Source organism: Ambystoma mexicanum, chromosome 13, assembly GCF_040938575.1.
Source record: "Ambystoma mexicanum isolate Mex_15411 chromosome 13, UKY_AmexF1_1, whole genome shotgun sequence".
Lineage (NCBI taxonomy): Eukaryota > Metazoa > Chordata > Amphibia > Caudata > Ambystomatidae > Ambystoma > Ambystoma mexicanum.
The window spans coordinates 686,771,647-686,787,319 of record NC_090938.1 but is presented as its reverse complement, the minus strand read 5'-3'; the positions used below and the strand labels follow the sequence as shown (position 1 = coordinate 686,787,319).

General features: G+C 45.2%; 1 protein-coding gene across 1 annotated transcript in view; it reads right to left on the bottom strand.

Annotated features, from left to right (window-relative positions):
• PPP1R1B (protein phosphatase 1 regulatory inhibitor subunit 1B) overlaps positions 1-15,673 on the bottom strand; it is a 308,729-nt gene that overhangs the window by 158,144 nt on the left and 134,912 nt on the right. Inside the window, exon 3 of the mRNA XM_069634725.1 lies at positions 10,794-10,816. Coding sequence (XP_069490826.1) covers positions 10,794-10,816 — 23 coding nt within the window. The remainder of the gene's footprint in view (positions 1-10,793; positions 10,817-15,673) is intronic.

Sequence of the window (15,673 nt, the reverse complement as noted above, 5' to 3'; positions counted from 1 at the left end):
TGTTTCAGTCCCACATCGACTGATTTGCCGGGCAGATATATTGTCTGACCCGTCAGTCAGGGCAACAGAGAATCTACTATAGTGGACTGGCTGCAGCAGAACCAACATTAATGCCCTCCCCTGCTATTGGCAGCCACCAGAGTAGCTTGGACAAGGCAGAGCTCTGCCTGATAGTAGAATGATAAACTATTTGCTATGTAATTATGTAATTATTGGGTCTTGTATAACACATTTTTAGCCATTTCGTGTTCTTTCGGTGCTTCGCTATCTGTGAGTGCAAGGGGTGGGGTAGGGCACTAATAAGTAGTAGAAGAAACTCTTCAGCTTTATTGCAGGGTTAATGTGTGCAGATCTGAAAAGGTAGGGCTCTGTGTGGCGTGTACCTTTTAGGTATTTAGAAAGTTATCTGGAGCAGTGGTTAATGTGCGTGCTTCAAAACGATAATGTGAATTACATTGTGATTTTCTGTGGTGCCTGGCACAGGGGTGTGTAAGGAGATTGTGGAGGGTTGTGTTGGTGTATCTGTGGTGGTTTGGTGTGGTGCTTATGGAAATGTATTGTAGGCACTTGTGTCGTGGGGTGGTGTACGTTCCATTGTGCTATCATTAATAGGAACTGTTCAAGTGCTACATTCATGCATCTTGCATCCATGCTTCACTAATTCCCTAAACACTTCTCTTTGAAATTCTGGAAAACTACCTTTGTGGGAAAATTCTAGTTTTCACGAGGAATCACGTTTTCCTGTTCTTCTATCATGTACATTTTTCCAACGTCGCACAAAACATAATGACACCACTTCTTCCCCATCCCGATCATGCGCATTCCTTTGTGCCTGAATGTATCTCTTCACCTCATTATTTCTGTCTCTGTTGTTTTGTTCTACCTTATTACACTTACTTACTCTAGACCATGGCTTAGGTATCCCTGGCAGAGTCATTCTGCCCCTATTTATCGGACAAGGTCTCAGTGCCATAAGCCCATTGTGGTGGCGATGGCAGTAGCTTACCATACACTTAACATGCCATGTGGTGTTGCGGTGTTGGACTAATATATCAAGATTAATGTCGATTAGGTGGGGACGAACAATCATTTTGCAGTGATTACTGTTGCCATAATTTTCCCAGATGTCCACTCAACAACTGCCAGAAAACTTTTTTTGAATAATCAACAGAGGTTGTATTTAGTTGTTTATGTCCATATACATAATTCTTTCTGCAGCTTTTATGCCTTGGTATGTTGCATTAGGCAATATTATTTTACATCATGCTATGGCAGGTTATGCTATGTAATGGCACACATTTAGGACCCATAATTTGTAGTCTGTTGCCCTGGACCATCCTTCTGAGGGCCCACTGACATCTCAAAGGCTCCCGAACCATAGCGCCGGGTTTACATGGGATTATGGTGCAACTCGTCATGCACATCAAATAGTCATCTAACATGTTTACAAACACAGCCACAGTGCTTTTTGGGCATCTGTCTGCACGCGCATGTGTGAGGTAATGGGCACATGGCTACAACCTGTCACCAACGCATAAGGAGTCAGGTGCAATCTTACTAATCTTGCTAGACCGTCATGCCCCAGAGCCTTGTGCTTTTTATAAGTGTAAAATAAATAAATAAGTAAATCTCCACGACCCTCCCTGAGATGTTCCCACTATAAACACAGCCGTTTTGCAATGAGGTTGTGATGGCACTATCACTCCCTGCTTAATGAGCAATTTTATCCTTCATAAATACCCTCATTTGTTTCTTTGGATATTGGGTACTGATTCACTTGAGGTAAAATGGACCCTTTCTTTAATTTTATTTTTACTGCTTCAATTCCTTTTAACAATCCCACAGCATATGGACTGATCATCCATTGTGTCCCGGGTACCCTTGCCAAATCTTTCCCCATAATTGATGGTACATTTTTAGCTAACAATATTTGTTCTGGCACCCCTGTATTCTCTATTTTCAATTTAAGGCTTGTATGTATTCTTTTTCTGTCTGGAAGTAAATGCCTGCTGTACAGTATATTATGCTGTCCTCTGTTAATGATATTGACATATTGAATTTGGCCATAAGATCTCTTCCCAGTATGTCAACAGGTGTCTTCCTGAAATATAGGAATGTGATAGCTACCGTCTATTCTCCTACTGTCACAGGATGTTGCTGTTGCAGTGTTAACAAAGAAAGAAAGAGTCTGGTCACCTGTAGATACCTCCACCCTCTGTTCCTGTTCAGTGACTGAGGTTGCTGACAGGATAGAGCACATCAAGCTATTCTGCAAGCTGTCCTATTGGGGATGCATGTTCAGTCCTGTCCCTGTTAAAGGGCCCCCCGCCCCCCCACTGCTGTCACTCATCCTATCCATGGTGTCTGTTTTTGAATATTGGTATCCCACTGTGTAAATTCTTGCTGTGATTGTAGTGCACTCTGGGGTTTGTGTGCCACTGTCTGCTGTGGTTGTTCTGGCATTGTCTGTGGCTGGATCTGTGTCTGTTGGGGTTGCTGCACCTGCTGTGCTTGTGTCTGATATCTGGTGAATATTGTCTCTATTCATAGTACTCATAGCTTTGCTGCGGTGCACCATATGGTGCTGGATATGCCACCCTCCCCCCTCTTGGCCCATATTGCATTGCACCTTGCTGCATTGCTCCTCTACTTCTAGACACTCATGAAGTGTGTCCTATTTTCCCAAATGTCCAACTCACTGCCCCCGTTCCCCCAGGGCCTCCAAAGCAGGGCTGTCATTCCACCAAACCCAAAACCTCTCCATTTGTGGATGAATGCTCTTCCTCCTCTGGGGTAAATCTACTCTCCCCTCTTCCTGCAAAACAACCACCCATGCCTTGCTGTAGCATCATTACTCCCTGCCCATTATTCCTGTCTCCTGTATTTATCAATACCGCTCCTTCTACTGCCATTTTGGATAATTTCTTCTGTACCAATTTTGCCTCTTCCTTTTGCCTTTCCTCTACTTTCTTTTGACCCTTCTCCTGCTTTACCCTACAGTGAGGGGCGATGGTCAGTTGTATTGCTGGCCATGGTCTCATTTGAATCCCCACAATCTTTTTTAACTGTCTCTGTACTTCTTCAAGTAGGCCCAATTGTCTTTAGTTTTCACATGCCAACGTTGTTTAATGTCTTCGTTATAGGCAGCAGGGTCCCCAGCAGGCCCCATCTTTCTAGTTATTATGGCACGCATGTCAGATTGATCTGGAAATAGCTCCCCCAGTGCCTTCCATACATTAGCTCTGTAATTATTAAAGGGTGACCCGTCATAGTTAGTGGTGTTATGTTCTGTTACAGCAGCTATTGCTATCCAGGCTGTCTCTCCCTCTAGCTTGTAGATCCAAAGGCCCGCCAATGCTGTCAGTGATGGCAGCTTATCCATCAAGTTATTTGTGTCTGTCTGATTACATGGATTATGGTGGGGTTGCCATAATCCCTTGTGGAGCAGTAGAAATTGTGTTACCCCTTTCCCGCGCAAAGGTGATGCTGTGCAATTTGTCCTTTTCAATGTCTCAGCTACATGGTGTCGCTGGCGTTTTGGCATGTTTCTTAAGAAATATGTGATTTATTGTCTTCATTTATGGGCAGTACTGAAGTGAGGGGTGGATACATGCTTAAGGTTGGCCCCAGTAAATCTGCTATATCTCCCACGCCTGGTCATGTGGTATCCACTTCTGGGGCTTGCGCTGCCATTGCCCTGTTCCTTTCTCCACTCTCGTCATCCTCAAATATGATATCAAAACTCACTTCCTTAACAGGCTCCCTTACATATGTTCCACTCATTATCTCTGGTAACACATCTCGGCCCCTGGTCTCTGGGGTTATTGTTCCACTCCCTTCTCCCCACATCTCTGGCTTCATACTTCTGCTCATCCTTTGGCTCATCTCCTTCCTCATCTTTTTGATTTCTTCCTTTTTTCTTGCCGTTCTCCTTTTCCTCTCATTTAGCCTCTTTACATACTCATCCCTTTCTCCTACCTCCCTCTTCCTTCTTTGTCCTTCCTGTTCCCCTCTCTACATCTTCTCTGCTGCTTCTCTCTGTTCCCTCTCTTTCTCCCTTTGTGCATTTTGCTCTATCTCTTTCTGTGTCTCCCTCCTGACTTCCTTCCTGGCTGCTTCCTTCATTTCTTCATACTGTACTCTCGCCACATACCTATTTTCTGCGCCTTTCCCACTGTGTTTTAACAATATTTTTCCTCCTACCCATTTCTCTGGTTTCATCAGGGTCGCTCCACTATCCCCATTATCTATGGGTACGCTTCTTGCCCTGTGACCATCTATCTGCATGACTCTCACTCTCTGGAGCTCTTCCTTAGCTGCCTTTAGCTGCTCTTTTAAGCTATGTAGCCCTCTATGTTCTCTCTCCTCCCTTAGCGGTGTCTCTGAGCTGTGCCATGCTTCATTCTCCATTTGCACTAATGGTGCTTTTATCACTTTCACCCTTTTCCTATTCTCATTACGTTCCTCATCAGGGGATTCATACCTGGGATTACTATACCCTACTGTTGCAGCTTGTACCGGGTATATTCCTGGGATGGTCGAGGCTGGTGTGCTCTCCTCATATGGAGGCGGTATTGTGGATTGTGTCTGTACGCCTGCCTCAGCTGGTAATGGCAGAGCTGTTGGCTGTGTGTAAGTGCTGTCCTCAGACGGAGGAGGCAGCGGTGCTCTGGGCTGCTCGCTCTCCCCCTGATACATATTAAACATCAATTTCTTCTTAGGCCCCTCTGTTTCTTCCTCACAGGCCTTCCAGAGTTCTAATACCCTTAGCCTGTTCTTGAGCTTCCTGCCCTTGTGTGTGGCGTGTATGTTCACATGTGTTGGAGTACATTTTTATAGTGAGTACCCTCTTGTGGCTATGACAGTTGCATATTTACAGCAGTCCCTTTCACCCACTCAGCATGATATTTAGCAATTCTGGCACCATATCTAGGGAAAACTTTGCATAGGTGAATCATTGGGGTATCCGACTTGGTGACAACTTTTAAGCAGTGCACAGATTGGCACTTACACAGAATATACAATGCAAAAATAGTTGTAAGCTTACCAAAATATTAGAGCAAAAATAGTTTTTTGACAATTTTTTCAGCCTTTTCCCTTAGGGCCACGCCCCAGAATCCAAATCCTACCTCTGGGTCACAACAACAAAATCTGCTCACAATCTAAATGTTCATACTTACCCCATCAACCTCTACCAAACAATGCTATCTGCTACTCTCACAACACACAAAAGAAAAATCACCTCTAAAGGATCTGCCTCACAACACAATGCCGGCAAACTACAATTTAATCAACAAAACCACAATAAACACAATAAAATACAGCTTTCTTCCCGTTTCCCCCGGGTTATCCTTATCTCTCTGTCACTTTAATTCTACCTTCAAAGAAGATCGGGTCCCTAGTGGCCATACTGCACAGTCTTCCAAGACCTTGTTTTGAGCTTTCCTTAATCAACTTCAGTTTCTTAAATATCATACAATAAAACCCCCCAATTGCTATCATGCACCTAGCACACTCATGCTTTTCAGTGGACCTTTGAGGATTGTGGGCTCCTGCGGTACCCTCACTTTTGCCAGCTCCTCCTGTTGCTTCCAGCGGGTGGTGGGAGACCAGGCACAGTTTCTCTCCAAGATTGGACCTGCTGTCCTTCCTGTTGAGTTGTGCACAAAAGAAAATCTGCTCCCCTGACTGATCCGCTGCTCAAAAGGAGGGTAGTGGGGCACCCCAAAAATCCACAGCCTCAACCATCCTCTGCTACCCGATGATAAGTAGAGGTCAAAAGCCAAAAAAGCCCTCTAACTGGTATTTGTCAAAAAAGAGACAACACAGAGTGATTGTGGTATGTCAAATGCAAGGTAACCAGTTTATTGCAGTATACTGGGGAGACAATCAATATTAAAATCCAAACTCTCACTGCAGAATTCTCCAAAGTTCCTGCTCATTGGCTCCCTCTGTTAAGCTACTTATGGAACCTATATGTGCACAACTAGGGATTGGACAATCATTTTCTAAAACCCCACCCATGGACCGTCCCCCAAAAAAGTGCTACATCATCATATCTGGAAATTAATTGGTAGGCTCTGAATTACTTCTGCAGTGAAAAAAGACATGTGCTAATCGGTTACAATGCAGTCACACTATCCATGACCTGGCTACATGATGACACATTTGTGAGAGAGCGAGAGAGATAGGCGCATTGCTTTATTTTAATTCAATCAAATAGGTCATATTATCTCCTTGTCATGAGTCATCAGTCTCGAGGACATGTTTCTCACAACAGTGATCACCATCCTATTCTTGACATATTTATGAATAATTATTTTGCGAGTAATCCTGTTAAGATTTCATTGTGGCATTTTAGTTGTTTTTTCTTTAGCCGCTTCTTGCATCTTCCCTTCACCCCTAGCCGGGTGCAGAATACATTAATCTGTCAAATCCTTGTGATTTCCTGGGATCTTATAAACTTGAAACAGTTTGCCGTGTCTTTGCAACTTGATTTAGGTGACAGCTGACCGAACACAATAATATCTTATTCGGTCATGTACACTTCCTGCAAAGGCTCGGCATCGACATTCCTTTGGCTAGTCACCATCCAGCCGGCTACAGAATTTTCCCTGATTTGTCCAAGTGTGTTCAACTGGGATTTTCTTAAAGTTGCAAAGCTGAATTCTCTGCTGGTGCAATTTTTAAAATGGCATCTTGTCTGTGCGGAGGTACAAAGAGGTCCAGGGTCTGGCCTGTCAACGAACCCAGGAATGAGGCTCTAAGGCCTAAACAATCCCACGCACTGCGAGCTGAAATCGATCAAGGGCATAAAAGCTCACACAAAGTCCCCTTGTCACCCACACTTACCCCATTTCGGCCCACCAGGGCTAAACTAATCGCTGTCCTCACCCCAGAATCCCTCCCCTGACCTGTTGTTGTTATGACTGTTGTTCTGTTATGAAGGACATTGTCCTTGTTGATTTAACACTTGCACAACTGAACTCAAGCGCGCGGCGCGCAGCGCCCAGCGCTATTTATGTACCTGCAAACATCCAATGCAATGCATGTATAAAACCAATAAAAATATATTTGGAAAAAAAAAAATGGCATCTTGTCCCATCATGTTTCTTCTGCAACACACATTTGCTGTGCACTTATTTGCTCCCTACCGAGGCATGGTGCATGCCTGACATATGATTTTTCTACCTATGGGTACGCTGCAACATGACCCTACCTATTATAGCCATGCTGCCCTACATGTGTAGTGAGACCCTCTCTTGGTACACACTTAACTGCCACCTATTATATTCTAAAAAGACACACTAATTGTGCAAGCTAATGCCTCCTCTGCCCCTACTTGTGTAGCGAAACTAACTATTCTTTGTGCCAGCTGCATTTCAGGAGGATTTAAAGTGCAATTTCAAATGTGTTCTTTCTGATTTTATAATTTCTGTGTTTTCTGGGGAAGGCAGGGGGCACCTGCTTTCTAGCCAACAATTGCCCCACTAGACATCTTGGAGTGCAGTAGCAACAGGACGTATTTAGGCATCATCAGCCTTTGTGTGATGTGTGTTTTTTTTCTTCTTAAAAGGGATATCTAAGGCCTGCCGTAGGAAAATTGGTGGAGGAAGGGGGATTAAGTACAGCAGTTGCCCCCTCAAGTCCCCTCCTTGTGCCACAGTGCACCCGCTCACTGCTTGATTAGCCCCTGACTTGCATTAGCATTGCAGTTTGCAGTTACGACCGGGATGGTCCCACATGTTTGGCAACTACAATGCATGGAACCCAATCATGGCAACATGGTAAGAGGAACCTTTCCCACTCCCCAGGCCCTGTACTTTGATTCAGGCTGGGGCTAGGCGGAGAGTAGTGACTGGCTGTGGCATGTTGGCTATGACGTGCGATATTTGTGTTTACCCATTTACATTTTACAAATGTCTGCCTTCTAGCATTCCACCTCTGAAATCACCCGTCCAATTGGTCAGGACCTCTTTAGAGTGCGCCTTTATTTTTGTAAGCCCATGGACCACACATTGCAGTGTCCATCACCTGCATTTCTGGTATAGACTGACAGGAGACCTAGACTGGAGGGTGCAAGGAGTCCAGCAACACCACATTGAAGCGGTACATTTACAAAAATAAGTGTGTGTGTGTGTCTGTGTATGCATGCAAGAGTTTGAGAGAGTGCATGTGACTTAGTGTTAGGGTGTGTGGCACAGGCACCAGGAATTGTAAGAGACTGGCCCTTGAATGGGATTTTGGCAATGTGACATATCTTCTGGACATCACTGTGAAAGTGTTTTACAGTGGTAATATTGGCAAATGGTTGGGCATAGATACTGTAAAGTATTGTACAGGCCAATGCTAAAATAGGTCAGACATAGTTGACATGAACATGTGCTTTACATTTGCAGTGCTAGCAAGTATTATGAACACAACACTAACATGAACATATTTTACAGTGGCAATAGTGGCACATGTTTCATCACAGGCAACATGAAAACATATTTGAAAGGCAATTCTGGCATAATTCATAGACATTGGCAGCATGGACATGTGCTTCACAGTGGCAGTGCTGGCATATATGTTGGGTACCCATCATTAAAGTGTCTCACAGTGGAAATACTAACATATCTGGTCAGAGGTAGTGTGAAAATGTGGTTCGTAGGGCAGTGCTAGCATACACCCCAGACACAGGCCTCATAAACAGGTACTTTAGAGTGACAATGCAGCCATACTTGCACAATGCCCTGTGTACACTTTGTGACCTGGTATCCATCAATAGGATTTTTTCTCAGAACCAATTGTAAATTGTATGCATTTCTTTTTTTACAGGGTTTCCTACCAAAATGCGCTCTGTAAAGTTCACCATTCTATTTTCACCCATTATTTAAACACATTTCTCAGGTGGAGAAACCCAACTTGAACCCTCTGCCACTGGTACAAGCTCCCTGCCTACATTCGGCTGCTCATGCGAAATCAGGGGAAACATTAACGCACTATCAATGAAAGAAATCTACAGCTGCCACTGACCTGGTATCATTCATAATAGAGGTACCCTCTTATTAACCTCGTTCCACCTCGCACCAAAAGCTACCTCAACTACCTCCACCACTGCAGAATGGCAGCACCCTTCACCAGGTTAAGACTGGGCGAAGGATGAATGAGCTTGGAGGGAAACGTTTGTAGGCTTGTTTTCTAATGCTAGACATGGGCAGAGGTAGAAGAACACACAGTATGCAAATGATAATGTGTTCCACCCCTGGATTACAAATTCATGAATTAAAATGAAGGGTAGCAGTATACCCTTGGAAGGCATACTTTCTCCATGTCCTCCTTAATTGTCTTTCGAGTTTCTTTCTTTTTTTTCAACTACAGTTTAGTTCACCAAATTATTTAGTGAGTAAAAAGAGTGTCCACTTTTTCACATACAACCCCAATACTGAAGCTACTAATCTATATGTTTTCTTTTTCATTATGATGTTTCCACAAAAGGATGGCACTTATCTCACACAAATTCTGGCCGCAGAGGAATCAATGGTTGGTTAACTATCATAAAACTGAGAAATCTCCTAGAGTCTCCTGTTTTTAATTAACAATCCTTTAATAATACAAGTTCCAGCATGCAATGTGTAATGCTAGGACTGTTTGAAATGGCATGCATAATATGGGGCCACTTGACGGCTATGCACCTCTTTTAATGTACATATCTTCATAAGGAACCTCAAAATTATGAAGTTTGTTTGTTTGTTTATTTATTTATATGGCGCACCATACCCAGGGGCAACAGGGCGCAGGCAGAAAGAATATGCAAAGCTTACAATGTTACAGAAATATACAGTTGAGATACAATTATAGACATATGCAATTAAAGGTTACAGGAATGAGAAAATACAAATCTTCACACATAAAAATATCAATATCTATAAAGATATTAGAAGTACATGTCTAAAGGAATGCAGGCATAAGAGATCGGCCTTAACAAATGTTAAGTGAGATCTCTATGTTAAAGAAGCATTGGCAGTTCTCCAGCAGCACCAAATGCAACGTGTGCAATAACTCCTCCGCTCACCCGCTATCCATCTCTGTGACTAACACTCAGCAATAGGAAAGCATCTAACAGTGGAATACATTGGCCAGGCAAGCATTGTGAAGATCTCTGAGCACAAGCAGCATAGTAATGATTTACAATGGCATATACTGTTGAGGCAAGACTCATGACAGTCTATGGGTACAAATAGCATGACAATGTTCTACAATGGCATATGTTGTTGAGGCAAAACCTGTGATGGTCTAGGGCACAAGCTGCAAAGAAATGTTTTACAGTGGCAGTGCTGACATATATTATTTGGTCGGGACTCTTTGAGCACACCTAACTGAAAAGGAGGCCCGCACTGGAATATAGCCTCAGCATGGTCTTTTTTTGCAAGGACAGCATGACAATGTTTTACAGTGGCAGTGCCTGCCGGTATAATTTGGACAGGACTTTGGGGGCAGTGCAACGCATATTGGTAAGGAAACCTCCACCCTTGACAGCTTCCTAGTGGATTTAGACTAAAGGATACAGGTTATTTTAACAACCGGAAGTAAACACACTGCAAATCAAGAGATTTAGAAACTGTTAGTGTGTCCATTCTATTAAATTATTGACTAAATTGGGCATGTTATAAAATGTAAGTGTTTAAAATCGTTATCTTTTGCCCCGCCCCTAATGGTCAGAGGCCACACCCCCATTTGCATGGCTCCACCCCGCTCAGGGTTGCACTTTTCAAAATTGTTGCGACCCGCCAGTGTCACGTGCCACTTACCTGGAAGGGGGTTGATTCCTCATCTGCAAGAGAATGTTGTGGGGGAGGGGACAAGGCGGTGGAAAGGAAGGGGGATAAGGGGTGCCGAGGAAGAAGAGATAAGGGGAGAGGGTTGAAAGGCAGGAGAAACAGGGCGAGAAACAAACAAGGGAAGAGCAAGAGGGTAAACAGGGAGGAGAACAGAACAAAGACGTGGAGGAAGTGAAAGAGGTTAAGAGCGAGGGCGGGAGGAGAACAGCAGACAGAAGATGAGAGAAATGCGAGGAGTGCGATGGAGAGGGAGACAATAAGAAAAAGGGCCGGGGAGAAAGAGAGAAACGGGTGGGTCATGTGGGCAGAGCACAAGAAAACGAGGGAAGAGCGAGAAACAAATAGAGTGAGTGAGGCAGAAGTGGGTAGGACGAGGGGGCAAATAGGTAACAAGAGAGCCAGAGGGAGGAAAGAGAGTGCAAATAGAAAAGAAAGCAAGGATAAAAGAGACAGAAAATTGAGGGCAGACACGCAGGTGCAGGGCGAGTTGGGAAAACGTGTGGGGAAGGTGGGCAAGAGACGAGGGAGGGGGGAGATAAAGGGAGAGACAAAGAGAAATGTGTTACTTAAACAAATAAAGCAGATTAATCATCATTCACAGTGTCTATTCATTAACCTTTGGCCAGGATTAGTATTTGGCTGTGGTTCAGGATTACAGAGCAATGAGTGGGTCCCAGTACTAGGAACACAGATAGTGCTGCAAGAGTGAATTGAGGTGCATCAGCAGGGCTGTGTGTGGGCCCCAGTATTACTAGAAAAGCAAAGAGTGATCCAAGAGTGAGCAGAGGTGCATTGGCAGAGCTGTGTGAGGGTCCCAGTACTGCTATTGCAGTGCGGGGCAAGAGTGGGCCGACGGGGCAACGGCCTAGCTCCCAGTGCTGGAACAGCAATGTGTGCTGCAAGAGTGAACTGAGGTGCATCGGCAGAGCTGTGTTTGGGACCCAGTACTGTTACAGCACAGAGTGGGGCAAGAGTGGGCCTAGCTGTGTGTGTCCCAGTGCTGGAACAGCAAAGAGAGCTGCAAGTGTGAACAAAGGTTCATTGGCAGAGCTGTGTGTGGGTCCCAGTATTGGAATAGTAGAGAATGCTGCACGCGTGAACTGAGGTGCATCAGCAGAGCTGTATGCGGGCCTCCTCGCTGGAATAGCCGAAAGGGATCAAAGAGTGAAATGAGGTGCATCAGCAGAGCTGCATGTGGGCCTCTCAGCTGGAATAGCCGAAAGTGATGAAAGAGTGAACTGAGGTGCATCATCAGAGCTGTGTGTGGGTCCCATTATTGGAATCGTAGAAAATGCTGCAAGCGTGAACTGAGGTGCATCAGCAGAGCTGTATGCGGGCCGCTGCGCTGGAATAGCCGAAAGAGATCAAAGAGTGAACTGAGGTGCATCAGCAGAGCAGTGTGTGGGTCCCATTATTGGAATAGTATAGAATGCTGCAAAAGTGAAATGAGGTGCATCAAAAGAGCTGTATGTGGGCCTCTGCGTTGGAATATCCAAAAGGGATCAAAGAGTGAACTGAGGTCCATCAGCAAAGCTGCATGTGGGCCTCTGCGCTGGAATAGGCAAAAGGGATCAAAGAGTGAACTGATGTGCATCAACAGAGCTGTGTGTGGGTCCCATTATTGGAATAGTATAGAATGCTGCAAAAGTGAAATGAGGTGCATCAAAAGAGCTGTATGTGGGCTTCTGCGCTGGAATAGCCAAAAGGGATCAAAGAGTGAAATGAGGTGCATCAGCAGAGCTGCATGTGGGCCTCTGCGCTGGAATAGCCGAAAGGGATCAAATAGTGAACTGAGGTGCATCAACAAAGCTGTATGTGGGCCTCTGTGCTGGAATAGCTGAAAGTGATGAAAGAGTGAACTGAGGTGCATCAGCAGAGCTGTGTGTGGGTTCCATTAGTACTGGAATAGCAACGAGTGTTGCAAGAGTGAGCAGAGGTACATCTGTGTAGCTTTTATGTGGTCCCATTGCTGGAGTAACACAGAATGGAAATGTGCACATGCGGAACTGTGTTTGGGTCCCAGTACTTGAATAGCAGTGAGTGGGGCAAGAGTGGGCCTGGCTGCGTGTGTCCCAGTGCTGGAACAGCAAAGAGTGCTGCAAGAGTGAACAAAGGTTCATTGGGAGAGCTGTGTGTGGGTCCCAGTACTGCAATAGCAGTGAGTGGGGCAAGAGTGGGCCGACGGTGCAACGGCCTAGCTCCCAGTGCTGGAACAGCAACGTGTGCTTCAAGAGTGAACTGTGGTGCATCGGCAGAACTGTGTGGGTCCCAGTATTGGAATAGTAGAGAATGCTGCAAGAATGAACTGAGGGGCATCAGCAGAGCTGTGTGTGGGTCCCAGTGCTGCAATAGCAGTGAGTGGGGCAAGAGTGGGCCGATGGTGCAACGCCTAGCTCCCAGTGCTGGAACAGCAACGCGTGCTGCAAGAGTGAACTGAGGTGCATCAACAGAGTTGTGTGTGGGCCTCTGCGCTGGAATAGCCGAAAGGGATGAAAGAGTGAACTGAGGTGCATCAGCAGAGCTGTGTGTGGGCCTCTGCGCTGGAATAGCCAAAAGTGATCAAAGAGTGAACTGAGGTGCATCAGTGAAGCTATGTTTGGTCCCAATACTTCAATATCAGTGACTGGGCCACGAGTGGGCCGAAGGTGCAACGGCCTAGCTGTGTGTGTCCCAGTGATGGAACAGCAAAGCGCTGCGTGCTGCAAGAGTTAACTGAGGTGCAGAGCTATATGTGGGCCTCTGCGCTGGAATAGCCAAAAGTGATGAAAGAGTGAACTGAGGTGCATCAGCAGAGCTGTGTGTGGGTCCCATTATTGGAATAGTAGAGAATGCTGCAAAGGTGAACTGAGGTGCATCAGCAGAGCTGTATGTGGGCCTCTGGACTGGAATAGCCGAAAGGGATCAAAGAGTGAACTGAGGTGCATCAACAGAGCTGTATGTGGGCCTCTGCGCTGGAATAGCTGAAAATGATGAAAGAGTGAACTGAGGTGCATCAGCAGAGCTGTGTGTGAGTCCCATCATTGGAATAGTAGAGCATGCTGCAAGAGTGAACTGATGTGCATCAGCAGAGCTGTATGTGGGCCTCTGTGCTGGAATAGCCGAAAAGGGATGAAAGAGTGAACTGGGGTGCATCAACAGAGTTGTATGTGGGCCTCTGCGCTGGAATAGCCGAAAGTGATGAAAGAGCGAAATGAGGTGCATCAGCAGAGCTGTGTGTGGGTCCCATCATTGGAATAGTAGAGAATGCTGCAAAAGTGAACTGAGGTGCATCAGCAGAGCTGTATGTGAGCCGCTGAGCTGGAATAGCCGAAAGGGATCAAAGAGTGAACTGAGGTGCATCAGCAGAGGTGTGTGTGGCTCTCACCACGGGAACAGCAGCGTGTGCTGCACGAGTGAACTGAAGTGCTTTAGCAGAGGTGCGTGTTAGTGTGAACAATAGAATAGCAGAGGACCTTGCAGACAAGGATTACAGTTCATTGGTGCAGAGCTGTGTGTGGTTACATCTATGCGATTAAAAAAAAAAACACACGCAGATCATGATTGCGGTGCATTGACCCAGGTGTGTGCACACGTCCCAACATTAGAAAAGTGGGAAGTACACAAGAGATACCCCAAGGCAGACAGAACTATATGAAATATTCATAAAGGTACACAAACGTGTGAAAACAGAGACCAAGCGAGGAGACCCAAACAGAGGCATGGCACAAGCAAACATACTAAAGCAAATACAGACATTCACACAGAGAGGCAGATAGTCCCGGAAACCCACATAAAGAAGACAGAGCAACACTTTGGGAAGCCATGCACAGCCTGCCCCCAATGCAATGTTCTCTATCCACTTGTAGTTCCACTTTTCCCATTATAAACCTCAGACTACAAGTCCCAGAATGCAAAGAAAAAAGCAGGGCTGGATGAGCACCTACAGATTGGAATGGGTCATGTTGACAAGTATGCAAAGGTTACCTACCGACTACCTGGATCCACACTTATGAGTATTCTGCAAACCCAAGAAGTTGTGTTTGAAATACCCCAGTTAAAAAAAAAAAAAAGCACCCAATGATGAGTTAAGATTCCATGGGTTAGTTATGGCATGGGGCACATTGTGCTGCATGTGCGAAACCACCTATATTCACCCGATGCAGGACATGTTGTGCACCCGGTGGCTTAGATACCCCATGTAATCAAAATGAGGATACTTCACATGCCACGCTTTTTACTGCTACCACCAAGCTCAATAAGAAGGCCAATACTTCCAGCAGCTGTGTGTGACGGGATCCAGGTTCACATTTAGCTAGCTATGGCCAGCACATAGGTCACGTGATATAAATTCAAGAGGAATCTGAGTGGCCAGTATAGAATATGGCAGGCTGTGTATCAATACATGGTCTGTCTTGATGGTGATGATGACGTCCATCTAATTGGTCTCTGGCTCTCCCTTGCTGTGTTACTACCTGGAGCATCGGTGTCCGTCGTGCAGAGGGTGGACGGAGGGTGGTCTTGGGAAGGAGCAATGTATAGAAGGCTGTCTACCACTTAGCTAGCAATGCATTGATTTATGTAGCATTTAGCTGCACCCAGCGCTCCAGACGAGATTTGGAAGTGGGAATATTGTACTCCCTAAGTTGGGAGTAAAATATTTTTTTAGGGAGTAAAACTGTAAGTCCAATTCCTAATGGGAGTATTTTATAAGCGAGTAAAAATATGTTTTTGTAATAATTATTTCTTTGCACCTAATTATTCATCCACATTAAAATATACAGGTTTACTTCTTCTGGTCAGGCAGTGATAATAGTATGTTCTTCCTGTGGTATGATGGCATAAGAAGCTAGTAGCGGGAGGAGGAAAGAGAG